The sequence below is a fragment of the Polyodon spathula genome, chromosome 21 (assembly GCF_017654505.1).
Source record: "Polyodon spathula isolate WHYD16114869_AA chromosome 21, ASM1765450v1, whole genome shotgun sequence".
NCBI classification, from domain to species: Eukaryota; Metazoa; Chordata; class Actinopteri; order Acipenseriformes; family Polyodontidae; genus Polyodon; species Polyodon spathula.
In genome coordinates this window covers 26,890,356-26,917,993 of record NC_054554.1, presented here as the reverse complement: position 1 = coordinate 26,917,993, position 27,638 = coordinate 26,890,356, and the positions used below count along the sequence as shown (strand labels likewise).

At 40.8% G+C, this 27,638-nt stretch overlaps 1 protein-coding gene and 1 long non-coding RNA gene across 2 annotated transcripts; both read left to right on the top strand.

Annotated features, from left to right (window-relative positions):
- Positions 1–773: 773 nt before the first annotated feature.
- LOC121296602 lies at positions 774–3,032 on the top strand. The gene is made up of 3 exons (XR_005947075.1): positions 774–960; positions 1,384–1,915; positions 2,061–3,032. It is a non-coding gene; the product is annotated as an uncharacterized LOC121296602 (long non-coding RNA).
- A 2,343-nt stretch (positions 3,033–5,375) lies between these two features.
- LOC121296183 (transmembrane protein 235-like) lies at positions 5,376–25,479 on the top strand. The gene is made up of 4 exons (XM_041221455.1): positions 5,376–5,991; positions 12,256–12,333; positions 13,399–13,536; positions 21,714–25,479. The coding sequence occupies exons 1-4, from the start codon at positions 5,811–5,813 to the stop codon at positions 21,971–21,973; spliced, it is 657 nt and encodes a 218-aa protein (XP_041077389.1). The 5' UTR covers positions 5,376–5,810; the 3' UTR covers positions 21,974–25,479.
- Positions 25,480–27,638: the final 2,159 nt, after the last annotated feature.

Here is a 27,638-nt window from a genome sequence, read left to right as displayed (position 1 = left end):
TAGAGACAGAGTCTGTAGTTTATTTATTACATCAGTGTCTAGTTTCCCTCTAACTAATTGCTTTGTACCATTTATAGCTAAAATGATGAGTGTTAAACGTTTGCACTTGTCATGAATAACTCAAACACAGAGCTAATTGTGTAGCAGGTATTTCATTCCTCTTGAACAGACAGGGTTGTGTAAATCAGATGGATGCAACTCTCGTCCTGGAGTGCTGTGCTATTACAGGTTTAAATGGTATAATTGAAAGATAACCTTGCCATCACACACCGATCGTTTTCTTATCCTTGGACTGTAACCAGGTTGGAGTGAGTGCAATGGAGAAAAGTGACCCATAGTTGGCAGTAGACACACACCGATAGTTGCATTCAAACGTTGCTACTGCGCTGTAGTTGCTGTACAAAAATTGCATCACTAAATCAGGATTGCGGTTTATATATCTATCAGGGCAGACAGCTGTCTGTATTGAATTGTTGCAAATGTAATATTATAATACAAATACATTACTGTAAAATAATGAACTGTACTTAAGATTAAACTAATAATGCATTGCACTGTTGAATTTAAATTATTTTTTATTTAATACCATTAGGAAGTCCAAGACTAGTGCTAAGAGGGGTCTGTGAGTGTGAAACTAGCCGAGAAATTTTGGGTGATTTTTTTTTTTTTTTTTTTTTGCAACACTGTACAGCACTACAAAACCCAGAGTCCTACGGGGCACCATTCCGGAAATGACGTTTCTGCCAACGATAACCGCCAGAAATTTAAACTTTCGGCGCATCGGTAGACGAGAGGCAGAGAGGTGGGTGCAACTGTATAGTTCTGATATAAACACAGCAGCGATTTTGAATTTGGACGTTGATTCGAGAAGAAGAGTGTAAAACGTGTAATTTACAGAATCGTCTGAAGACGTATTCGGACTGTCCGTTCACGGAGGGCTGCCTTTGCACTCCCGAAAATGTGAGTACAATTCATAGAGACATGACATATTGTACACCGCTCGATATGCAACTGGAGCTGTATGTGCAATTAAAAAATGCATACCTTAAATAGCTGCTTAGTTGTGTGGTGTCAGTCAGAAAATGTAGTCAATACAAAAAAATATTATTTCGTGTTCAGTACTGTCCGAGTGACACAGACAGACCTCGATTACCACTAGTCTTGGATTTCACCCAAATTAACATTAGCTAGTCAAAGATTAGAGCTGATCTGGGTCCGTGAAACCAGCCCAAAGCGTTAGGTGGAGTGTTTTTCATAGATGTAGACATTGATACATTTTGAGAGAACACGTTCCCGTCATAATGTAAAGTGAGTTTCTAATGCGTTTCATTCTTAACTGTGCCTGAAGTTAAACTGACTCGGTTCCTGTCGAAACCGCTTTAGATGGCCAGAGCCGGATTCACCCACTGCCCCAATGAAAACAGCCCCGATGTGGCTCAGTGCTTCTTCTGCTACAAGGAGCTGGGAGCCTGATGAGGTCCCTGTGTAAGTAATGACATGCATCACTGGTTTCCAGTACAAGATCCAGATTGGCTTTTTAAAAAAACACACAACCAGTGTGATGAGCCGAAGTGGATGGTTACAACAGCTTCCGAAGATATGCAGTGTGTTACCCCCAGTCCAGTGTCCGTTTGTGGAATAACTTCTTATCACACAATGTGCTTCAGTAGTGTTGCGCTGCTTTTGAAATTGAGAATTGCATTGAAGATCTGTGACTGTAATGGGAGTTCCAGCCATTCAAAATCCCATTTGAAGAATGCTTTTGTCATCTGAACTCAGGAAAGGAATTGCGTTTCCAGACAGGAGCATCAGCGTCATTCTCCAGCTTCATTTCATTGCTCTGAAGAAGCTGGTTGAAGAACTGACCCTAAAGGAGCTCATGAAGCTGCAGAAAGAGAGGCAGACGCTTCAGATTGTAAGTGTGAAAGGTGTTGACACTTATTGAAATATTGTACAATGGGAGTCCCTTTTCAGGCTGCATTTCGTGAACACTAAATAAATGGTGAGCATAAAACCTAAGGTGGTAATCCTAACATGATTTTTATTTTTTATTTTTTCAGAAAAAGACAACCAATCAAACTCTAGATAAATTTGAGCCTGCTGCAAAATCACGAAGACAAGAGTTGGAGAAACTGGCAACTGAAACAAGCTGATTTTTACAGCTTTGAATAAATTCTCTTTTTAATGTCTTCACCTGTGATTTCCATTTCAGCTCCAGATTTTCGTGCGTGTGTGGCTTTTTTTTTCTTTGTAAATAGCCGAACCAAGAAAGTTTTTGTATAATTTCTTTCTATTTTTAAGGAAAAGGGGAGGATTAATACAAAAATGAATATTTCATAATAAAAGCTCAATCTCTTTAAACTTGTGAAGTCTGTTATAAAGGATTGCAATTAGTGTAACACTTCTCTGGTCAATGAGTATTGTAGACACCTGATATACTTCATTTCTCACCAAGTGCTTTGGAAACTTATTTATTTTAGTGTCCACTAGGAGGCATTGCCACTTCACAGAATCCAGATGCCAAATCAACCTGTATGGGTTTTCTTAAGGGGCTGATTTACTGAAAGACCTTCCACGCATCAGATTGAGCCAGCAAGCTGGAACAGCCTGCACAGTAAACCAGCACGTGGGTCATTGCAGTAATCTGTTTGTGTCAGTATCTGCAAGTATTTACCTTGTCCATACATCTCAAATCTTAAGGAGGAACTCTTACTGTGATGGTTGGGATTATCAGTATCCAGTTGAATGCAAATAACGTCCAGACGCCATTAAAAATTAACGTAAGAAGAGATGTGCCTACAGACCCGACTGCTGTGTGGTTTTGTAATTAACGTTCATTAATTTTATGTATTGACATTTTGGGAAATACATGTTAGTATTCAAACAATGGATAACTGAAACGCCAGGGTTTTGATTTAATATACCTGAAGGCCATTTATTCAGTCTGCATTTGAGAGAAATTGTTATTGGTCTATTCCACTGAGGTACAGCTTGCTAATTATGACTAACAGTGTTTTCGTACTGACCGTAAAGATGTCGCAGGCTGTTTAAAAAGCCACTATTTTAATACATTGTACCTGTTAGAATGCCAAGAATGGATTCATCTCAGTTTATCTTTTGCTTTAGGTGTTTTTTTTAAGCATGAGTAGTTTAAATAAGAAATAAACGACCAGAAAACAAGCATCCCTGGGGGACATAATGTGAGGCGACTGTTCTATCAAAAGGTTTTTGGAATTTTATGTCTTTAAAAAACGATCTGTATCGTAATCATCTCTAAAGGTTAAAACAATGGTGATGAAATGGTTAATTTCCTCCTGTAATGGCACTTTATTGAGAGAACAATAGATCACCGGAAACCAAAAAGCATCACATCACCCCTATGCTCTAGCCACCTGAGGTGAATGCAGAGGTTAGATTTTGCCCAAGACGTTTCTATATAATACTGGCTTTATACTAGTTGTGGGTGACTGCAGAACAACCAGACCCGAGTGCCTTTCTTTAAAAAGACTAAACCACATGTTAAAGATCAAGGCATCTGTAAGCTAAACTTTCTGTAGTTTAACCTGTTAAAGTAGCCTTCACAAGGCACCTTGATCTTGGGGTTAACTAGAGGTGATCCTCAGACCATGCTAGCTAGTATGTGGTGTAGTCCTCAGATTCATACTAAATACATTGCAATTGATCTTACAGCTGCTAACTTAATTTGAATACTGGTATGATGAACAATTGATTGCTTTTCCATTCAATTTAAGCTGTAATAATAATCTTTATTTTTATATAACACCTTTCATAGTGGACCACCATCACAAAGCACTATACAAGATATGAGACTAGGGTGTGTGAACCATGCATCAGCTGCAGAGTCACTTACAACAACATCTCACCCGAAAGACGCAAGGAGGTTAAGTGACTTGCTCAGGGTCAGTGGCTGAACTGGGATTTGAACCGGGGACAAGCTTGTTTCTTTAACCACTGGATCACATGGCCTCCTATAAATTTGTAGCTTAAACAAGACTCAGGACTTAGTTCTGGAGATTGCTGCAACTGGCCACTTGTGACTTTGAACATGACAATGAAAAGACATTTATGTTGGAAGCCATGCTGAGAAACTGGATGTGCCACCTGCATGTTTTTATCTGATTGCAGTAATTCAAGGGTGTACCTCCCTACGGTGTAAGGCAGTGCTACCCACAAGTTGAAACTAGGCACTATGTAACACAATTTTTGTTCCTGGGTAGTAAGTGTTATTTCCTAATTGCTTATGCCTCAAAAGTATAGAAAATGGCTATTATTCCCCACAAACTTTGCTTTTGTGACCAGGACAGTGATATTTTGAAATTTATCTATTTCCAATAGATAAATAAATTTTATATTCAAATAAATTTGTAGCTTAAACAAGACACAAGCAGAACAGCTCTAAACCCACTAAAGCTCCTCTCTCTTCACACAAGAATTTATTTAAAAATATTAGAAATGTCTTTTTTTTTTACTCTGAGCTGGACTCTGAATTTTGGATTGCTTCTCAATGACAATGACTGCGATACGTACAGCACTACTGAACAATCAATAGACCCTGCTTGAGTTGGAACGTGATACACACATAACTGATTGCAGTTTGTATAGTTGTACACTGAAGGTGCGACCTGCTGCTGCTATCCATCGTGTTTTTCATGCACAGAGAAGTATCATTAGCAGAATTTAGGAAACCGTTTCTAAATATTTTAATTTACAGTTTGGATTAGATCCTATCTGGACGTGCCGTTTAACCACTGAAAATCATTACTAATGGAACTTCAATCTGTAATGTGTAAACTTCACATGGACATGCTAAATAGCATTGCCAATATGTTGTTTAAATAGTATTGTAACCTCAGTCTACTAAGCTAGGGGGTACGCTGCTCTGAAATGCTAAATATTAGTAGGAGGCTGGTAATCAGCTTCAATTCATTAATATAAACTCAAAATATCACTTTCAATAAATGCATTAATGTGTTCTTTATTTTCGTTCTGCAAGTGCAGTTTAGCAATACACCATGAATTGGTTGAGTTGTATTTTGCCCATCTCCCCACATATAAACAATTTTCAAAGCCACCTTCCCAGAAAATATGGAAACAAAATATATGATGAATAACAAGTGAGTCTTTTGTTACAAGTCATCTTTTGACTAAAAACATTTCTGGTCAACAACTGTTTTGTTTTGGCAGTGTCTTCTATGTGCTAGTACCACATGTCAGGCAATTATCCCAGTTATCATCAGTACGATCCGTTTTTGCATTCACTTAAAATACAGGATTCAGGGTTTACCTAAACCGGAGCTGAATTTCTATTGTTTTCTTGTTTACTGTTGCCTCTCGAGTTGGCTGTGTGTTTCATTCTATTGGTCTTCACGCAGTACTCATGTGTTTCATGTGGGTGCTAAATTATTTAACAAGACAGAATATGCTTATATAACTAGTTTGTTGTTGCCTACGTGGAACTCGGCATGCGGTGCTCGCTCGTATTGTAAAGTTAGCAAAGGTGCTCCCGAGACATGCCTGCTCGCTGTCTGCCAGGATGTTCCAGACGCTTGACACAGAAAAAAAAAGACCACCACCACCTTTGCGCTCTTCGAAGAACTCGTTGCAATTAATCTGATGGGAAAAGAATACAGTCTTGCAGAGGAGCCTTGCTTGCACACAGCGAGGGCAGTAGGGTTACTACAGCACTACGCTGGGAGAGAGAAGCTGAACATGAATTCAACTGCAATCCCTTTTTATCGCAATTGTAGCATCTAACTTTATAGACCACACACTGTAGGCTACACTCCAGAATGAGGATGAACTTGGGCAGAGTAGTTGTGCTTGCTGGTTTAAGTGGGATTGTGAGTTTCAGTTTACTGGTTTCTGCAATTGCGACGGACCACTGGTACATCCTGGAGGTGAACGACCCGAACAGCACTGTAGACCTGGGCGAGCTGAATTCGCACTCCGGACTGTGGAGGATTTGCGAAGGTACCGTACCGACACTAAAATACTCTTACAAATCCTGTGAGGTTCCTAATAATAATCATAATATCTTGGGTTCATAATTGGACTAAATAATACACAGCTTTAAAGCTGAGCAGATCAAGTAAACGTCAGCTGTTCAGAGGTGTTCCTTTTCAGGGAAAGGACTGAGGTTATTAGAACGAAATTGAGATGAAAATAACATTAACGAGGAGAGCTATTGCTTGCTGCTGATTGCCAATTGAGGTCGTTTGAAGAGGACGATTATTTGATTTTTAAAAAGGCTAGATTTATTACATGTATTCATTGCAAGAGAGAGATAGAGAGGGGCGGCACGACTCTAAGAAAGATGTATGGTGAATTGCAACAAACTTAAAGTAGTGTACTAACGGGTTAGTACGGAGGACAGTACTAAAGTCTGCCGGATAGTTTCAATTATGATAACTATTATACATACATAGAATGAAAAAAAGTGAAATAAAACTCGTACAATAATACAGCTTTCAAATGATTGAATATGACGTACAATAATGCATCCCCACCTCTCTTGTCATGGCCTGTCCTATACACTCAGTAGAAATTATCAGTTTAACCCTGTGGTCTGTACTAACGTTGGAAATCAGCTTTACCAAACCGTTTTTTTTCCCCTTAGCAATTGGTGCTAAGATAACGAGTCAGTGAGGTGCAGACTCAGGACTTAGTTCTGGAGATTGCTGCAACTGGCCACTTGTGACTTTGAACATGACAATGAAAAGACATTTATGTTGGAAGCCATGCTGAGAAACTGGATGTGCCACCTGCATGTTTTTATCTGATTGCAGTAATTCAAGGGTGTACCTCCCTACGGTGTAAGGCAGTGCTACCCACAAGTTGAAACTAGCACTATGTAACACAATTTTTGTTCCTGGGTAGTAAGTGTTATTTCCTAATTGCTTATGCCTCAAAAGTATAGAAAATGGCTATTATTCCCCACAAACTTTGCTTTTGTGACCAGGACAGTGATATTTTGAAATTTACCTATTTCCAATGAGAAAACGGGCAAACTTGTGTCTTTTCGTTCACATAAAGTCAGAAAAACAACATATGAATCCAAATTAACATGTATTTATACTAAAGTAATACAAAAATGACTACAAAAGTAGAAGTGAGTAGTTTTTTGAGATTTACGATTATACTGTAAATCACTTTCACGAATCAGCCCCCAAATGTAGTCTCCCATCATGTTCTCGTTATTCTTGGTAGCGGCATTCAAAGTCCAGTATATCCTGGTGGAAGCGCTCCCCTTGCTCCTCCGAGTACCCTCCCATGTTCACCTTGAATTTATCAAGATGAGCATCAAGGATATGGACTTTGAGGGACATCCTACAGCCCATTGTGCCATAGTTCTTCACCAGAGTCTCAACCAGCTCCACATAGTTTTCGGCCTTGTGATTGCCCAGGAAGGTGATGTGCAGTGGTGGCATCAGCACCTTCCGGGGGTCCACCAGTGGCTCCCACTTGACATTGTTCCTCCCCACAGAGAACTCGGTCCGCTGCGGCCAGTCCCGCCTGTGGTAGTGTGCCTTGGTGTCCCTGCTGTCCCAAAGGCAAAGATAGCAGGGAAACTTGGTAAAACCGCCTTGGAGACCCATCAAGAATGCCACCATTTTGAAGTCTCCTATGACCTCCCAGCCGTACTCATCATACTTCAAGGCGTCCAGCAAGGTCTTGATGCTGTTGTAATCCTCTTTGAGGTGCACCGAGTGAGCCAGGGGAAGAGACGGGTACTTGTTACCATTATGGAGCAGCACGGCTTTGAGGCTCCTGGATGAGCTGTCAATGAAGAGGCGCCACTCATTCTGGTTACAGGCGATTCCGACTGCCTCGAACAGACTGGTCACATTGTGGCAGAAGCAGAGCCCATCTTGACGGGTGAAGAAGCTGGAAAAAGGTTGGTGACGCTTCCTCTGATCTGCGACTTGCACACTTTCATCCAACAAGTTCCACTGCTTGAGCCTAGACGTCAAAAACTCGGCATTGGACTTGGTGAGACCAAGATCTCTAATCAAGTCATTGAGGTCTTTTTGGTTGGGGTAGTACGGGTTTCTCTCCTCAGCTTCACCTCTGAAATTGTCATCTGGATCTACAACGTCTTCCTCGCTCTCTGACTTGCTGCTCTCTTCTAAAGATGGCTGCTCTCTCTCTGGAGGAGTGGGTACAGGGAGCTCATGGCAGTGTGGCACCGGGGCGATGGATGAAGGAAGGTCCGGATACATGATAGCAGGTGCATTCTTGCCAGTCCGACGTTTGGAAGGGTCCACCATGCAGAAGTAGCAGCTGCTTGAGTGGTCAGTGGGTTCCCGTCAAATTCTTGGGATAGCGAACTTCATGGCTCTCTTTTCCCCTCTGTACCATCCTACAAAAATACATTTATTTCACCCATGACTAATGTGTAAGAGATTTTTGCAACATTTTTCATATATGATATATTTTTTCAATAACATTGAAAATTGTAAAACATTTTAAAATGAAAAACTTTTACAATTTTAAAATTAACAAATTTTATAACATAAAATTCCGAGCAACAATTGTCCATCTTACAGTTTTTTTGCAGTGCTCGCAGGTGAAATGAGGTGCCCAGGGTTTGTCTTGATCCCCGACAGGCATGCCGAAATATGCCTTGTAGGCCTCACACATCTTAGCAGATGCTTCCACGGAGTACTTTTTCGCTCTTGTCTTGATAAGTTGGCCGCAGACATAGCAAAATGCGTCTGCCGGATGCTTGCAGCCTCTTGATGCCATCTCAGAAAATGCAGATATGTATCCACTTAGGCAGCTGGAACTAAACTGAACTGGTGGGCTTAAGGCCCCTGTATTAATATTGCTATTTATATTACTGGAAAGTTCTAGAAATTACTCCAAGTTTACTCAGCACTGAATCTATCTGGAATGTTCTGGCAAATAGGTACATTTCAAAATATCACTGTCCTGGTCACAAAAGCAAAGTCTGTGGGGAATAATAGCCATTTTCAATACTTTTGAGGCATAAGCAATTAGGAAATAACACTTACTACACAGGAACCAAAAAAAAATTGTTACCTGGTGTAATCAGAGAGGGCTGGTTGAAACACTCGAGTTCCAAGTAAACCTTGGAATCTACGAGTGTTTTTAAAGCCATGGATGAGATATAACAGCATTGGTTATAGCTGGACACGATTCTGGCATGCTGCCTGGTCCCATGAGAGTCGCATCTCAATCCTGACCTCATCACCCCTGCTAGTCAGTCTGTTTTAAACAGCGAGCAGCGAGTACTTTTTATTGTGTTTTTCACTTGTTTCGAGAGGGTTCTGTTGCTTCAGATTAAAAGTCCTCCTCGTTGCACTGAAGTCAGATAACGAACTTTCAGTTCTGTCAGCCCCACTGGCTGTCTGTCTCATAAATATGTAAAGAGGGCGGGGCTGGTAGAGTTGTGCCCTGATTTGAATGGAATGAGGAGACAGCTGTTCGGTCCCGGCACTTAGGATTCTCCAGTCGAGCTCAAAACCTGTTAAAGAGAGATAAAATTAGAGAAAAATAACGATAACTCAGTATTGGAGCCACGGAACCCAGAACCACTTGAAATGATTGCAAGCACCATAAAGAAAATGAGGTACAGTAAAACAACTTAATGTTTGTGGGCAATAAATAGTCACTAATTTCACTTTTATTAAAAATCAGCAAAATATACATGCCACAACATGTGCATAATTACTCGATTCAGTTAATATACAGTATATGTATAGTTTACATGTGCAGATATTTGTTTCTGTAAATATGTCTATAGTGAGGCATCCGCAAAATGAAGTTGCCGCAGATATTTAATGTTTTATAGCATATAACAGCATATGTAATGCATTTGAAGTTTTTTTACTTTTAATAATCTAATCAGTAGCCTGGATGATCGAAATACTGCATCCATTTAACTGCAGCTGCTGTTTCTGCAGCTCTCCAGCCTGTGCTTAGTCTCAGGGCTGATTCATTGACATCTGTGTTATAGATAAACATCAATAAAATAAAGGGAGACTGGGAAAAGATACATGTTAGTTAAAGACAGCAGAATTCATGAAAACAGAGCAGTTCATTCGTGATGAGGCTTTATAAAACAGCAGGTAAAAATACCTTTGATCAAGACGAGATGCTGCACAAAGTGAGAACAGTTTTGAACCATATAGTGGCTTCTAGTATTATCTTGTTTAATTATGGTGATCTGCAGGAGTTTTGGCAACTAACTGGCTGGTCAAGGCTATATCTTTAGTGAGACTGATCAGGTGTAAGGACCTCCAGAGGCTAAGGTTTGGAAGCCTATTGGATTAGCCTGCTGTCACCTTTCTTTGGTGGTTCATTAGGCTTCCACAAGTTGCTCTCACTTCTAAACCCAACAAAAGCCATTACATTTTTGCTCTGGGGCGGCGGCTGCTGTGAGTTCAGACTGGTTATGATACATGACATGTAATTATGAGACTATGATTAAAAAATACACCCAAGGCTTGTTCAAGCTGTGCTGTCGATGCAATGATCCCCTTTAGTATTGCTCACATTAATCTTTCTGAACCTAAATGGCAATTATTGAGGGAGCATTCTCGAGTGTGTGTGTGTGTGTGTGTGTGTGTGTGTGTGTGTGTGAGAGGATGAATAAAGCACTCTGCCTACAATCCGTGTCAGTCATGCAGGGGAGAACAGCAGCCACAATGATATACTGCACAGCACTTTACCTAAATAGGCAGGTGTTGGACCAAACAGTAGAAGCAATATGTAGCACAGGTTTGTTGCATGCAAATGTCCTGCATTGTATACAAAAGCTGTATCGGTCAGTCACGATGGGAAGACTGCTGACCAGGCCAGTGTTGATATAGGTCTTCCATCTCCTGATGTTTGACTCAATGGGCCATACTGGAGACCAGCCATCTGTGAAAGCAACAATGGTCAATCCTGATTTACCAGCCTGTTAACCATTGTCAGACCATGCTGGGTGTGCAGCGCCTTTGCCAGACCATGTTCATTCAAGCACATTTTAATTGGAAGACCATGGAATTTCTGAACATTGTTGGACATGACAATACAGTTGCCATGAGTTCCAATAAAACGTGGTCAACAATGGCACCATGGGTCACAGAGTAGCAAATAGCAACCCAAAGCCCTCCAGACAAGACTGCCATCAGCGAAGGACAATCTTTATTTCCAGCCTAGCTAGTCCACTGACAGCCACTGCTGGTAAATCTACAGTCAGACACTCAATCTGTGTTTGATTGCTTGAGGGTTTTTAATGCTACTTGGGGTACTTTTCAATATCCTGCAGGGTGTGTCGTCAATGCAAAATCTGCCTACTGATTGTGCTGCCTGCAAAAGCAGCCCTTAGCAATACAGAGATTAGCAGCAATGGGTTTGCTTAATGAGAGACAAAGGTGCATCTTAATTTTTTTCCCCTTAATTAATCCATTAGTGCTAATGACTTTGGTTGGTATTTTATGAGAAAGTGTCTAAATGAGAAATTAAGGAATATTTTTCAGGGCCCAGTTATTGGACTTGTAAAAGCTTATTGTCAAGACACTGAGGAAGACTTATGGTTGAAACTTTTCATTTAGTAATTGTGAGTGGTTTTTTTTCTGTTTATGGAGACTGGGTTTTAGTCCATGACACCTTTTTACCAGTTTTGATGACTTGCCAAAAGTAAATTTTTTCTCAAGTTTCAGTGTAACTGGTGTGTTTTAATTAACAAGAGAAACTCATTCCATTGCCAGATGTAATTAAAGTTTACAACTTGGGTTCGTGAGGATGGACAAACCCCCACACAGTTATCACTTTGAATTATATCATCTAATGAATCCAAATTGAATAATTACCACTAGTATAAATAACCTGTTTACTTGTCCTTCCTTTGTCAACCCACCACCCACCCCCATCTTCTAATTTAAATTTCTAAGGATTGGCATAACACCTACTTCAACTCGAGTAGGTGTTATGCCAAATTGTTCTATGTTCATTCGCTTTGCATAGCTCATCAATAAAGTCATTGATCTAATCATTGTGTGGGTGGTTTTGTCCTGAACTACTGAATTGGTCATTAACGGGTTTGTCCAGTGACTGCTCAGGTTAGAAATCAATACAGTTGATCAGCAGTGGGGATGGTAGTTTTGGTGTTGTGGTTGTTTTGCTCTAGTCTTATGCTTGCACTGCATGACAAGGGCTTGTCTCTAACCATAAATGTAGAGACGCTTTCCTTCCTCACTGTCTTCTCCTGCTCTCCTTCCACAGGCAATGCGTGTTACCCTCTTGTGTACCCCTTCTCCACAGACACCTCCAAGCAGCCAGAACCTGTGAGACGATTAATCAGTAAGTATAAGTTCTTCGTCTCCAGCCCTGTTTTACTAACTTCATTGATTTCTCCTTGGATGCTGTGTCCCAAGATGAGGTGTAAAGTCAGCTTGCACAAGGATAGACTTGAAGCAGGCTTGGCTCAGAACTTCAGATCACAATTCAATTTTGTGTAACCAATCAATAAAAGTGCAACCAATCAGCAAAATGTAAACACATTTATTTAATCCCAACCAAGTTAATGAACTCCAGTATACAGAGCAAGGGGTTTATTTTATGCAGTTATATAGACTGTAAATGCATCAGCAATCCAGTACCGAAGAAAGCTAGTGATCAATGACCTTTTCCTCTGGGAGAGTGGAGGCACGTGGAGGGCACTGGAAGCCATGGATCTCCTACCGCTGCTCACTAACCTAATAAAATGCATTTCACATTTCTTAATAGAAACACAATCATTCCAGCAATCAGGAGGCTCAGCTAAATGTGAAGTGCATCATCAGCCTCTATGACCTGTATCATTTGGGCATTTGAATAATCATTGGACCCAGTATAATTGTGAATGGATTTTTTCTTTTGACAGCAGTGTATGTATATCCTGCACTATAATTCCATCCAGGCCGTATTAAATGCTGCAATATTGTGTCTGTTTTGATGGTCAATAGCGGTTTACCTAACACAATACCACTCTTTACTTTTATATGAATCCTGCTGATGTAGGAAACATGTCGTTGTGAAACACATTATGGTAACCATGACACAGAGTAGTACTATATGTCTTTATTTGCAGCACTTTTGTTTCCCCTTTTTTGGGTCAGGTAATGCTGCAGTTCCAGTTCCCCTTTATTTACTGACAAGTAACATGCTTTGACCCTGAAGACACCGCTGAGGTGAAATGGGAACACTCTCTTGTAGTGTTTTAAAAAGAAAATGAATTTGGGCTGAAGCATGTGTTTCTTTCAAAGCTACACACTTGAGAGCTGTGTAGCCAATGGCAGTGCATCACAGGTAAGCTTGTAGCTTGAGCCCCTTTGAAGGTGGCCGCTGTGCTGCTTTGCTCTTTGACGTGGTTGTGGTTCTCTGCAGACATGTTCAAGGCCGTTGTGATCCTGCTGCCCCTCAGCCTGGTTCTGCTGGTGTTTGGAGGGATCTGTGGGCTTGTCAGCTCCCTGTCAAAGAGCATCTCCCTGCTTGTGCTCACCGGATCCTACTTCCTCCTCTGCAGTAAGTTATCTACATGATAAGCAGGGGTTCATTTGTAAGCGAAAAGGTACTGGGTCTTATAATTAAGGTAGAGGGACAGCATTTCTGTTCACAGACCTAATTACTTACCTTGATTGACAGCAGCTCCCATATATGCTTCAGGTTGTCATCTGCTTGTGGTTTTCTTGCCTTATTTTTGGTGTTGCTAGCTGCATGCCGAACTTCGCCTAGCCATGTTTTAGCAGTCTTCAGGCTTGAACAATGACAGGCTGACTAATCCGATGTTAAGAACATTAGTTTATTAGCATTTTCCCCTTTGGAGCGTACTATTCTCACTCATAGACGTTGCATCCTAAAATATAACGTTGCAGAACACTTTTGCCATTCAATTCATGGAAGAGGAAAGTGTTTTTTTATTGTGCATTTTATGTATATTATTTTTTGTAATTATTATTATTTTTTTTTTATATGGCTCATCATTTGAGATATGTGTAATTCTTACCTGTCAGACACAAAGGTGCCGGCAGCTTTTAGAACTGTGATTTTGTCCAGCCCCCGTAGGTATATGTGTATCCTCACACCTCTGTATCACAGATTAAATAATGACATTAAGTAATATGATTAATATACATCATACAGCCCATCCTTATTATTATATATAACAAGACATTGGCATGATATATTATTTTGTTGTCAGTGAATACCATGAATATTGTTTTAATGAAAGCTTTCATATTTAACTGCTCACAAACCTCCACAAGCTAATGAAGTAATAAGTATGTGTTTGCATGCAGCCATTTAACAGCCTCATTTGAATCTATTCATTGTCATTTTATTAGCTGTAGGTCAGCTAAGGGGCCATAACAATACTGGGTATCCGGATGGTAAACAGAAAACGATATGCCATCAATCTGTCAACCACTGCATTTAGGGTCTTTGTGTTCTCAAAGCTATTTACTCCACACTGTCATAGAGCAAGCACTATTCTAAAAAGGACGAAGAAACCAATCCTTGACACGTTTGCAAGTCTGCTGGGTTTTGTTAGTTCAATTACCTTAGTGTAGAATGTGTCTAATTCCCAGGAATAAAATAGCCCATCATTAAAATGTAAACACTTTTATTCAATCCCAACCCAGTTACTGAACTCCAGTATACAGAGCAAGGGGTTTATTTTATGCAGTTATATAGACTGTAAATGCATCAGCAATCCAGTACCGAAGCTAGTGATCAATGACCTTTTCCTCTGGGAGAGTGGAGGCACGTGGAGGGCACTGGAAGCCATGGCTCTCCTACCGCTGCTCACTAACCTCTTCCTAACGCACTTCTTATGTATCCTTTACATCAAATGTCGCGGTTCTTTGTTTCTGGTTTGGTACCTTTTTCCTTTGTGAAACATTGTGATTTGGAGTGAAGAGTTTGGGAATCTGTCCCATACTGGTGCTGTCGTCTGCGTGGCAGTCACAGCAGCGATCACAAAGAATTACCCTGAGCTAACAATGGGTAGGGCTTCAGAAACACAAATCTTCTCAGTAACTAGTGACATTTTAAAAGAAGAATTTGTTCAAAAGTTACATTATATCAAATAAACGCCACAAATCACATGCATCTCTTTAGTAATGCTGTTTAACAAAAAAAGCCTTATTCAACAAGAATATTTTCAGCAGTCTCAGTCTAGCGTACTTTAAAAAAAGAAACACAATTGTAGTGGATTTCCCATATAAATTGGAAATGTTTGATGTGGGTTTCAAGCAGCACTTGGAAAGTGGAAATGTTTGTCTCAAAGAATGTTTGTCTCAAGAAAACTCAATAAGAGCCAAGACTTCCAACCACAGTAATCATTTTATGTTATGTTTTTTTGTATTGAAGCAATTGTATTCAGGAAGCCGCCTTTCTCGCTCTCCCTCTTAACACAAATAGGTATCATCACTCGTAATGCATTGCTGGGGAATCTGAAAACATACTTATTTCTGACACAGCGATTGAAAGAAGCAGACCAGTTCACCTGTCGTTATATTTTCCCCATTTCGTATGTACACTGTATCCATCTGCAATGTGGATAAGCAGGGGGAGCCTGTACGGCACTGTGAAGTGTTTGGATTATAGCTAGAGAATCTTGAACCCTGCAGTACTGTTATAAAATATGGTGTAGTATTCTCAGAACAGGAGCCAGAGAGAAAGTGGCAGACTGTAACAGAATCTGATAGTTCTTTACTGCATTATACTTCAGTGCAGATTGTGAGCTTTGGTAATTGCTGTTCATTTGCCACAAAGTACTGCGGAGAATGTTGCAGCATGAACCCAATTCCGAGAATGGAGGTAATTGAAGTAAAGAGCGGCTCAACTTTTGAACTCGGATTGTTTCTCAAGGAGCTGTCTAAAACGGGATGCATGCTATTTATTCATTTAAGTTAGAGTACCCAATTATTTTCCCAGATTTTCTCCCCAATTTAGAACATCCAATTCCTTTTTTCCCCTCACCACTGCAATTCCCCACACACCTCAGGAAAACTGAAGGTTCAGTGTGAGTGTCCTCTGATCCCACGACCAAGCCAGCTTCCTCTTTTTCACCCAAGAACTCGAGAGCAGATGTCTACCAGCTACCTGCTTCTGGAGGACAAAGGCCAGCCTTGCAGGTGTCCACCCAAGCTCACTGGCTGCCTGGCTGACAGGGCTTGGTTGAGTGATAAGGAGAAACAGTCGCTGTTGGTTTTTCCTCCTGGGGGCGGCAGAGCTAATGCGATGCTCCCTCTGGAATCCCCAGTCAAGACTGGCTACTTCGCACAGCCAGGACGCTCCCCAACATGCCATTTTTGAGAACCAATTTCTCAAAAGATTTCCACCCTTAACTCTCCTGAAGGAATTAGAGTCCGTAATCACTGAAGAATGATCAGGTATGGTCCCAGAACACCTTGACCAGCTGCCGTGTCGAATGAGTGGCTGTCAGCCCACAGTGGCCCTGTACCATATTGAGAGTGTCACTGTGCACTGGTTGCATAGCCCTTGTATCTTTATAGAACTCATGAGAGCTTTGACATTGAAAATAACTCCACAGCATCTAACCTTTATTAACTCACTGAAATTAAACATCTGTTCTTCATTACTTTTGTTCCTGAGTGCTTGTCTGTATTCCGGAGATTATCGTCCTTCACTTCCGATTTCACTAAGCATTCCTGACCTGTAGCATCTGTTGCTTATTCAAATGCAATTTAGTTTCTCTGAATTGCTTATATTGTATCTTTGAATCCATACATACATATATATCTCTTTTACATTGCTATAATTGCCTCCTTGTATAAGGCTGTCATGCATTTGCATCTTCCCTATATAAGGTATTAAATGGTTAAACATTGATCAATATGCCTTGTTTTCTGTACATAAATGCTTTGCTAGTGCCTCCTCAATTAGTTTAACTAAACAGGTTTTAAATAACCACCACACTTCTTCAGGTCTTGTGCCAAGCTTGTTATGCCATAATGCTTCAATTGCAGCTGCTACTTCTTCTATTGTGTCACACTGCCACTTCTGTCACCCAGGACCCTCTCAACCAAGGAAACACAAACGACAACGATAAACGCCTACTGTAAAAGGACTATGAAGCATGCTTCAGCAGCTACTGAAATTAGCAAACATTCGGAACGCTTTTAGATTTGTTTCAGAATGCAAAACAGCTTTTAAGAGTTGATTGCCAAAAAATAATATACAGCTAATTAATGTGACGTATGGAAAACCCTGAATTGGAGAGTGCTTTTGATACAATGCACAAAGCAGCATGGTAAATCATAGTTAAACTCACTCTAACGCACAGTAAATGTACACACTGTATTATAATTATAACATTTCTGTGATGTCAATCTTGGATCTTTTAATGGATTCATTTTTGCAATTCAGTTGAAAGCTGTGGACTAATTTTTTAAGTCAGTTGTATTCTGCAATGAACATGAGTAAAATTAGAAATGTAGAAATGTTTGTGAAATGGGATTAAACCACTCAAAGTGCTCAATCAGCATTCATATAATCCACAGTTTCTCGTGCACTGGAAAGCAGTGTTTCCCTTTCAGAAACAATTTGTAGGACATGCAGCAGGGTGCAGAAATCAAAGTAATGGTTAAAATTCTGCTTTATTTCATTTGGTTGGTTTTGCTAGTAATACACGGGAGGGTTTTGAATACAGATCAGGGTGGCTACGAGTTTCACTGTGTTTCTTCATTCAGGGCAATGTCAAGTCAAATCCGGACAGGCAATGCAGGTCATTAACAGTGCGTGTAAAGCTAGTAAGGGATTGTGCTAAAGGGATGGTTTTGACACAGACACAATATATAGGAGATCCATCATCCTGTATCAGTCAGGCACACCTTGTCTGGCTCCATGAAAAACAAGTACAGTGGATAGGAAACGCCACTCAATCTTTTATATATACAGTCTCAGATAAAATGTTCCTTACAAAGAGAGATAGCACCAGCCAGGAGTTGACAAGTTACCCTGGGAAGCATATGTTGGCATGGCAACAGGAACAGAACTGCCAGGCAGTGGTAATGAGTAATGAAGAAATAGCCCCACAAATTTGGGAGTAACATGACAGGCCTGGGACCAGCATGGAAACAGGGCTGCGTGCTAGCAGCCTGCAATTACTGTGTGACTAGATCAGAGCTCCGAGCTGGCTTTATTCCGTGTGGGGAGGTGGGGTGGCAGAGCAGTGTGGGGGATGCAGGGCCAGAGAGACTTGGAAAACATTTCAAATACAGCATCCTTCACAGACAGCTCAGGAGAAGACAGGCGCACAGTGCTGCCTGAACGAAGGGGAAGACAGGCGCACAGTGCTGCCTGAACGAAGGGGAAGACAGGCGCACAGTGCTGCCTGAACGAAGGGGAAGATAGATGCACAGTGCTACCTGAACGAAGGGGAAGATAGATGCACAGTGCTGCCTGAACGAAGGGGAAGATAGATGCACAGTGCTGCCTGAACGAAGGGGAAGACAGGTGCACAGTGCTGCCTAAACAAAGGGCAAGATAGATGCACAGTGCTGCCTGAACGAAGGGGAAGGGGGAAAGGAAATGAAACGGATAAGTGGTGAGGGATTAAGAGACAGAGAATAAGAAGATATGACATACCATGCGTTTTTATTGTACATGTTCAACCACACAGTAAATTCAGTTAAACGTGAGCCCAGCAAAAGAATATGACCACGTTATAAATTGCTGTCATGCCATGTTCATATTTTTTACCTAATCCAATAATAATAATAATAATAATAATAATAAAGCTGGTAAATTAAAGTTGGACTTTATTACTGTGTGCCAGTCCACATCGATAGGGCACAGCTGCATTGATAAGTGGATATCACTTAAAATATTGAATGACTCCATTTCAATCACAGCTTTTGCAACCCTTACTCACTGGAACATGAACAGCATGAATGCTCCTGCGTTATGTCTAGCAGAGATGGCTTCGTTAGTTTTGATCAACAGGGTGTTAATTGCTAGAGTCAATGTAAGTGGCACAGTGTGGCCATTGAAATGCAATGACTCGAAGAGAGACATTTCCAATACAGTTTCATTTTCTTTGTGTTTTATATTCTAAGGAATTGCATTTGATGGCCTTCTTGGATTTATTGAATGCAATGGCGACCACAGGTTTTTAAATCACATCGATATTTTGTACATTTTGCTTTCACTCTGCTGCTTTGCTTATTTTTTCATTTTATGCTGTTCAGCTTTATTATCTGAAGGACCCATTTAAAAAACCTCTATAAGAATCTTGGCCATTATTAACACATACAAACAGTTTGAACCCTTTTACGCATGGAGACCTCATGTCGGGACGGATAATAAACTTGCTTGTAGTCTTTACACGGGAAGCCCAGCCCTGCCTCTTATCCACTCTGAATGTGCTCAGTGTCTGGCCAGTAGGGTTCGCTATTGCGCGATGAGGAGAAGCAATCCTTGCAGGTTTCCCATCTCCCACCCCGGGTCCGTCAGAGCTAATGTGACGCCCCCCTCGGGGTCCCCAGCAAAGTTCGGACACTTTGCACAGCCTCGACGCAACCTGGCACTCCAAGCTGTGTGACTCATCCTGCGCTCTCCCAGCAGCAGAGCTTTAATGGGATGAGGGGACCCATGTAATTTATAATTTGAATGATACCATATGATTGACTGTTTACAGTTGAATTACACAACCTTTCCCAGCTCAATCATTCTCAGTTCCATGCTTTGTTTTACATTGATCGATCATTATTCTCGTATTATGCTTTTGTATTTGTACCTGTAATTATTGCAGGGTTATTTAGAATATAGAGTAAACTAGGGGGGGCAGATAAATACCATCTGAATGACCCCCTCTTTATACAGTGTATTTGTTTATATTCTCCAGCCAAATTAACAACATTTATCTCCACATACGTAGCACCTTGAACCTTGTTTTTCATGAGAAGACTTCGCCACATTGATTTCCACTCTGCTCTGTGTTTTTGCAGTTTAACTAAACTAAAGTTTGGGAGGATTGTCAGACACCAATCTTTGCGTCACCAAATTGAATTAATGCACCTAAATCACCCCCAACCTTTCCCACCTTTCGGATGAACCCCACTGGGGTTGTAATAAGGAAATGCTCGGGCATTTCGACCTTTCCACTCCTCATAACTCCACCACTCCCAGCTCTCCCCTCAAATCATTATTTTCAAAGCTTGGCATCCCCCTAGCACCAGAAAAGACCTTGGGTCCTCTCACCTCTATCATCAAGTTTCTAGGCGTCATCCTGGATTCTCAATATTTTTCAGCTTCGCTCCCCCAGGTCATCCTGGAATTGCTTTAAAAAAATGTTCGCATTGCATTCAACATTCCCTTCCCTTCATTTTTAATGCCTGTAGAACCATCCTTTACTATGTCCCTTAATATCAAGTTTCCATTAGAGCAAATATTAGAGATCTTAAAAATGCTTTTACTAAAATGTGCTCTATGGGTTAGTAGCCTGCCCGGAGGAAGGGCACTCGGATCAGCCATAGATTCTCAGCACTTCTCAGCTGGGGTTTTGTTTTCCTCGATCATCCGTTAAAGGTTGGCTAAACCTTCAAGTGGGCTATATCCAGTACCACTCGCGGCAGTGAGCCTGGCTTGTTCTTTTCGGGGGTCTCCACCTCGGCCAGGCAGCGAGCCCTCAAACCAAGTTAGGCTTGATGCCAAATGAATGAGCGTATATAACATGCTTCTGTGTAATTTTTCATACTCCGCATTATTCCCAATAAATATTTGTACTAAAACATGTTGTGATTGGTGTTTTGGCCCGAACTACCAAACTGAATATTAGCACCACGGTCCTTCCCCCTATTTTATTAGAACTGCCTTTCTCTTTGAGAAATTGGATGCATCTCAAATGGCCTAGATGACGATAATGAGAAACAGGACTGTAAAAATAAAACATATAAAAAATCCTCCAGTAAAACATGTTAACATGTTAACTGTTGAAGCTTTATAGCCTCTTTGGCAAGGTTTATTATTATTTCTCTGCTGAGAGACCAAGAGTACCCTTAGACTCCGAGGCTCAGAGTCTCAGCAGACTGTGTGGAGGTTGAACAGTAAGAAACTACACCAAGTAGGCTATTCTTTCAGCGAACGCCTTTATCACTGCTTGGTTGATCATTTTGTTTTGCTTCCCTGAGCACACACACGCACACCTATTCATACACACCTGTCATTATAACACACAAGGATCATGAAGGGAACTTCAATAGCTTAATAACTCTTCTGCTATCAGAATTCAGAAAAGTCAATCAAGCTGAAGTCACATTTTTGCTGCTGCCTGGGAAATCTCCCAAAACTGTCCACGCTTTGTTTACGTAGACCGGTGATGTGGGGCGCAGACCCTGTCTGCTTTGCAGTCGGCGAAAAAGCACCGTGAACACATCCTCGAACTGATGCGGGAAGCCTTCTCGCGTGCATTATTTCTCAGCAGGGGATGTTGGGAAATGGAGTTCAAAATGCCAAACAAAAAAAACCCAAAACCTGCCCTATTAAATTGTAAAAAAAATTAATCTGCGACCAACTATTTAGTTGATTAATCAGTCCAATTAATCTGTTAATCGGAGCAGCCTTAATACATATAATATGTGTCATTACCAACTTTTTTTGTCTACTGTCATACAGCTGCTTGTGTTGCTTCTTCATTGTTTCAGATATGTACACTCTCTCTCTCTCTCTCTCCCCAGGCCTCTTCACGCTCTCTGGGGTCAGCGTCTACATCATTTACTGCAAGCTGGCGTTCGAGATCATAATGCAGGAGTACGGCGTACAGTGGTTCTCCCACGTGCACATCACGTTCGGCTGGTCAATGGCAATAGCTTGGCTGTCCTTTACTATGGAGATCATCACAGGGTCCCTGCTGCTCCTGGCTGCCAAGATCACTGGTGCCCAGCAGAACTTGGAGGCTACCGCAGAGTACTCCCTCCCCATGGAAGAAAGACCCTGAGCATTTTAATCATTTTGGAAAAAAACTTCTACACTCTCACACAGTCTATCAATCTACATTGCACGCTTAATAATCTGCTGTATTACAAATTGTATTGCAGCATTGATATTGCAGCTTCCCTGCCAACACTTCTACACACAGTTACTAAACAGTTACCTAAACCGTTTCAGCTGGCAGAGAGAGAGGCAGTACACTGAGGTATTGTGTTAATGTGTCACACGTTGCCGTATTCTTTGATTGCTTAAGTATGAAAATCACAGATTAAGTGCCACATGGTACACATCACTCGCTTCTTGACAGTGTCTTTATAGTCGGTACACAACTGTATTCTATGATTCTGTCAATGCAGGACATTGCAGAAAGTTTGAAGCAAACAGCACAGTAGCAGGTATACGGACTGTACTTCCTGCCAAGAGCAGCCAAGTCCTCAGTGATGCCAGACCAACAGGGAGTCTCTGCAACTGGAATGCATGTAGCACATACACTACAGATTTCTTGATTGTCTTGATGAGTAAGTTTTCTGGATGAGTAACTTTTTTTTTTGCAATCAGACTCCTGCTGTGCATTTCCTAACTTTCTTACTGAAGTCTATGGCCTGGTTTTCCAGTCCCTGATTAGCACTCATTTGGGACTATTCAATGTAGATGCTTTGCTAATCGTTGGTTAGAGTTAATTAGGCTTTGCAAACCATTGTTGGGTGAATTGAAAAACATTTGTTACAACTGTTTACATTTGCCAAAGCTAGTTTACAGTCTGGGAGTGAGGGAGACATGCTTGCTAAACCTGAGTTTCTACAGAATTTGGTCTCTTTGTTGCTTCAATGTAGTGTGCCAATGGCTTAACTTTGGTTGCAACCGTTTCTGTAGCTGTTGCATTGTGGCAGGGTGGAAGCCTTGCATGTAAATAGCGTGTGGTAGTGTAAATAAAAAAATGTTTTTAATGTGGCCATTCTCATAATTAAATACTAAGGGCAGATCTTTTGTTTGGTGATCAGGAGAGATTGGGGAATGGCCACAAGTTCTAGAATGTTACATTACAAGGAGGCAGTGTGGTCCATTTGTTAAAGTCCAGGGCTTTACCAGAAGGTCACCGGTTCAAATCCCACCTCTGCTAATGATTGACGCACCGTGTGACCCTGAGCAAGTCACTTAAGCTCCTTCTCCTGAGTTAATTTGTTTTCTATTACACTGACTTGCTGAATACACTTAACCATTTTCCAGTTCCAATGGTCCATGTCGTTCGCGTCTCTAAAGCCTCAAAACCACTTCATTTAAGGTATTTTGTTTACAGTTATTTACAAGAGCTTTGTAGTCTCATGCTAATGAAAATTCTCAGACAATCTGCTTTAGGTTTTCAAGTGTTATATAAACAGCATGTTTCTGCCTTTGTTCTTCCATTAGTAGCTGTGATTCTCTAGCACTAACACTGAAGCACTGGTAATTGCAGTGCAGAATATATGGATAGAGCAAAACACATTATTAATACAAAGTAGAACCACAGACCATGTCATTAAATGTACTACGTGGGTAGTGCCGCAAACAGAACATTTGCTGTCATTCAATTTTTTTGAATCATGAAGATGTAGACTTTAGACAACAGTATGTACCAATTCTTCCTTTCTGCAATGCTGTAGGACCACTTCACCTGATATATTCTGTACATAAAGGCTCACCCTGAGGACAAGATTGCACAAGTGCCATGCTTCTTCCCACAGAGGTAACAGAACAACCCCTTTAAAACTACCCAGACATGTCTTTCTTTAACATTCTCGCATTTCATTTTGTTAACAGCTACTGATGAGGAATGTGTAACAACCATTGAAAGAGCTATATTAGCTGTAAGGTTTAAAAATGAAGGTAAGCATTTAATGAAGTACTTTGTCACATTATCAGGATGAGACCAGACCATGTTTCAAATCTTCCAGATAACCACGTTACATTCTACAGTGAACATAATTGTTTTGATACAACACGTGGCACTAGTATTAGCAAAAGCAGATTACCTGAACCCCTGGAGGTATTGGGAGCTTCTCTGTCTGTGTCGCCTCTATGCCTGGTATTTATAATCTAGTAGAGCATACATGACTAGTTTGTTTCTGTTATTAGTTATTCAGCTGTTGCTGCACTCAGGTGCAACCAACCATAAACTACTCTCTTTTACAAGGTTGCTGTAGTTAACTGTTTATCATATTGTTTCCTTCCCATACTTTCTTGCACACATTTTATCACGTCGCTCATTTTAAGTTGCTTAGCAACTCCACTTATGCGCGTCACCTCCAGCAAACCGGTCTAACATTACCAACACATTAACTTTCATATGATTGCCGATACTTTTTCACTCTCCCTAGTTACTGGGTAGGAGAGCCAAAAGGGAACATTTCTAGTGGTTTGCGCTTTCTGAAGGCAATACATGGCAGCAATGTAGACTGTTTATAGCTCTTTGTTTGCTCATGTGTATCTGAGAAGGCGATTGTTTATAATTCTGTTTGCAAACGTGTCACAAACCCAACCTGCTCCCCTGCTGCAGCACAGGATGCACAGAACCTCTGTCCCTTCCAACGACATCCTAGTTGCTATGTAAGCATCCATTGCTTCAGAGGATCATTAATTCTTTCTTATGCTACAATAGCCAGAGGCTGCTAAGACACATATCTCTAAATGTTTCAGCTTGATATAACAATGTTCAGTCTTTTGCAGTTTTAAAGATGCTAGTATATTTTGTAGTGTTAGTACACTTGCAGTTGGTCCACAATGTGTTTGGGTCATCAAACAATTGGACATTTTTACAGTATATTGTAATTGTAGGATGGAAAAACCATGATTGCAGACATGCCCGGCTCTTTTGCATTGTGGCTAAGAGGCTTACTTGCCTACTTACGTGCCCAGCCTCCCTCTGCCCTGTTACATCTGGATCTTGCTAGCTTGTATAACCTTAAAAAAAATACAAATCCTTTTTAGAAATGTTGCTGTTACCCTATTTTGTTTCAAAGTAGACTGATAACTTACACACCTCAGTGGTGGCTGTTTGACCTGGTCCTTTATATATACGGCGTGATTCAGTCTCCACAGGACCAGTGGAGAGGTTTGACCGTTGTGTGTGAGGCCTGTATGTGTTTATTACTTGTTAATGTGTCCATTCCATTTGTCGAGTTGAATCTCCCTGCTTGCTGTATCCATGTTAGACTGCACATGTCAGCTTGGCTTTTTGAATGCAAAGGTAATTGCAATCTCAAAAAGGGCAGAGGCTTGTCCCATTAACATGTTCCTGTGGAATACACTGCCCTCCAGCATTAAAGAGATCACAGCGTCTCCTGTACAGCAGCTACTACTGAGAAGCCATTAACAGATTTCTACTTTGTAACAAACAAGTGCAAATTATTGATCATTTTGCAGCGGGGCTGAAGCAATGCAATCCCAAGTACTGACACTCCAGCCCCAGAAAATGTTTCGCTTTTCAGCTGTTTCACAAAAGGGTTATTGATCTTTTATGTTCTTTTTTAACATATTGCGCAGAAGCTCCAGTAATGATTTGAAGAAATATGTTTTTGAATACCAAGACGCTTCTGGCTTTACACTCAATAAACACATTTTTGTAAACGGTGCATTTAAGATCTGTTTAATGCACTGTACAGCAACACTGACACACAACAACAGCTCTGCAAGGTCACTCAGACAGCTGGTAGCATTCCCAGTGAATAGAAACCAGAATCCTGCTTTTCTGTCCCCCAGCGTTACCCCTGAGGTTTACCCTGAAAAGTGCAACTTAATTATTTCCACTGATTTTTCAGCTGTTTTTTTTTTTATTTTATTTTATAGCAAGCCCTCACTTTCTTTTGCAAATTGATTTCCTGCAGTCACCCACTGGCTCTTTCTCCTGACAGTCTTTTATATTTTCTTTTTAAATGGCAACAAATGCTTTCTTGAGCAATATTAATTAGGAACAGCAGAAAAAAATGAAAGTCTGAATTGCTTTTTCTTTCTTTTCCAACAATTTCATAGCTTTGTGAATCTTTCATACAGAAAACTGTGAAGTGCTGGCAATGCATCTCGAGTAAGATATGCTGGAATCGCTAGTTCTTATTGATGTTTTACAAGGAACTGCTTCATAAAAGCGAACCTGCTTTCTTTGCATAACACTACAGAACAAATGGCCTGTCCACCCAGATTGTGTGCTGTCTTGTATCTTATTCATGTGTGTCTCTATTGTCTTGTCCTGCCCCTGCACATTTCTTTCAAGAGTGGGGTTCTACAATCACTTTTCTCTGGGGAACATGCTGGCACATTAGAGAAAGCCTTGGTTTAATTAGCATGGTATCATCGGATTTGGAGGTGAAACAGCTTGGGTGGTTAATATGCCCCAGACCTGACGAGAGAGGGCAGCGTAATCCTTAGTTTTAATACAAAAGTAGGGATGAATTTTACATGGCAATTAATATAATAAGCTATCCACAGAGCTCCCCTAGGATTGCCTGTCAAAGGGAATTAGATAAACAAAAGAAAGTTGTGTTTTACAGAATATTCAAAGCTCTGAGCCACAGTCCATGGATTATATATTTCCAGAACTCAGACCTCTTGAAACATTTTGTCACATTCGTTCCTTCATTTATTTAGTTTAGATTTGCAACAACAGAGTAGCGCTCAGAACGCACTACCTATTAACGCATCAGCACACAAGGCACATGCTGCAAGTTATAAAAACTGTTTGCTAACTCAGTTATTGCCTTTATTACAGCGATCACCTTTGTTCTATTAAGCATTCAGCCTCATGCTGTCAGTCATTTTCTGAGTTCCAGCTTCCATTGAAATTGTGCCCACCTCTGGATTTCTGTTAAATGTGTAAGGTTTAAAAATTTAGGTAAACATTGGATTAACTACTTTATTAGGCAATAAGGATGAGACCAGGCCATGTTTTATTTGCCATCATTCAGTATCCTCTACATAGACACAATTGTGTAAAACCAATTAATAGTTAACCCCTATCCATACCATGGAGACAGGCAGTACTAGAAGCTGCTTGGATGTCATGTTACCCTGTCTCATTAGATTGGAACTGTCTGACCTAAAATCAATATAAACAATTACAGAAGATTCTTACTTCTCACTGCCGTGCCTCCTTGGGCATTTCACATTGTTCTGTGTTTCAAAGGTTTGTGTTTCAAAGAAATAGCAGGTGTTGTCAGTTATTTCAAGAGCATTGTGTTTTCAGAGGGAGAACAGAGAGAACATCAAAGTACTTGATTGCAAACTGTCCTTCCAATCAAAGGCAGCCATACTCACAAGCTAATTAAAACCTAGAAATAACACCAGGCTCAAACCCGGCACGAAATGCAACCAAAGAGCCACTTAAATCAGGGCTCTTGTTCACTTGGTTCAGCAGCTTCTGTGGTAATGCAAATGCTGAAAATATGATAATCAGATGGAAGGGCTGAGCCCAGTCATTTTGCAGAACCATCATCATTGCTAAGGGTCTACAACAAGGCTTTAAGAACATAAGAACATAAGTTTACAAACGAGAGGAGGTCATTCGGCCCATCTTGCTCGTTTGGTTGTCAGTAGCTTATTGATCCCAGAATCTCATCAAGCAGCTTCGTGAAAGATCCCAGGGTGTCAGCTTCAACAACATTACTGGGGAGTTGGTTCCAGACCCTCACGATTCTCTGTGTAAA

Coding starts and splice junctions, on each gene's coding strand:
- LOC121296183 (XM_041221455.1), top strand. CDS start 5,811: ATGAGGATGAACTTGGGCAGAGTAGTTGTGCTTGCTGGTTTAAGTGGG. Junction 5,992..12,255: donor ACTGTGGAGGATTTGCGAAG/GTACCGTACCGA, acceptor CTCCTTCCACAG/GCAATGCGTGTTACCCTCTT. Junction 12,334..13,398: donor ACCTGTGAGACGATTAATCA/GTAAGTATAAGT, acceptor GGTTCTCTGCAG/ACATGTTCAAGGCCGTTGTG.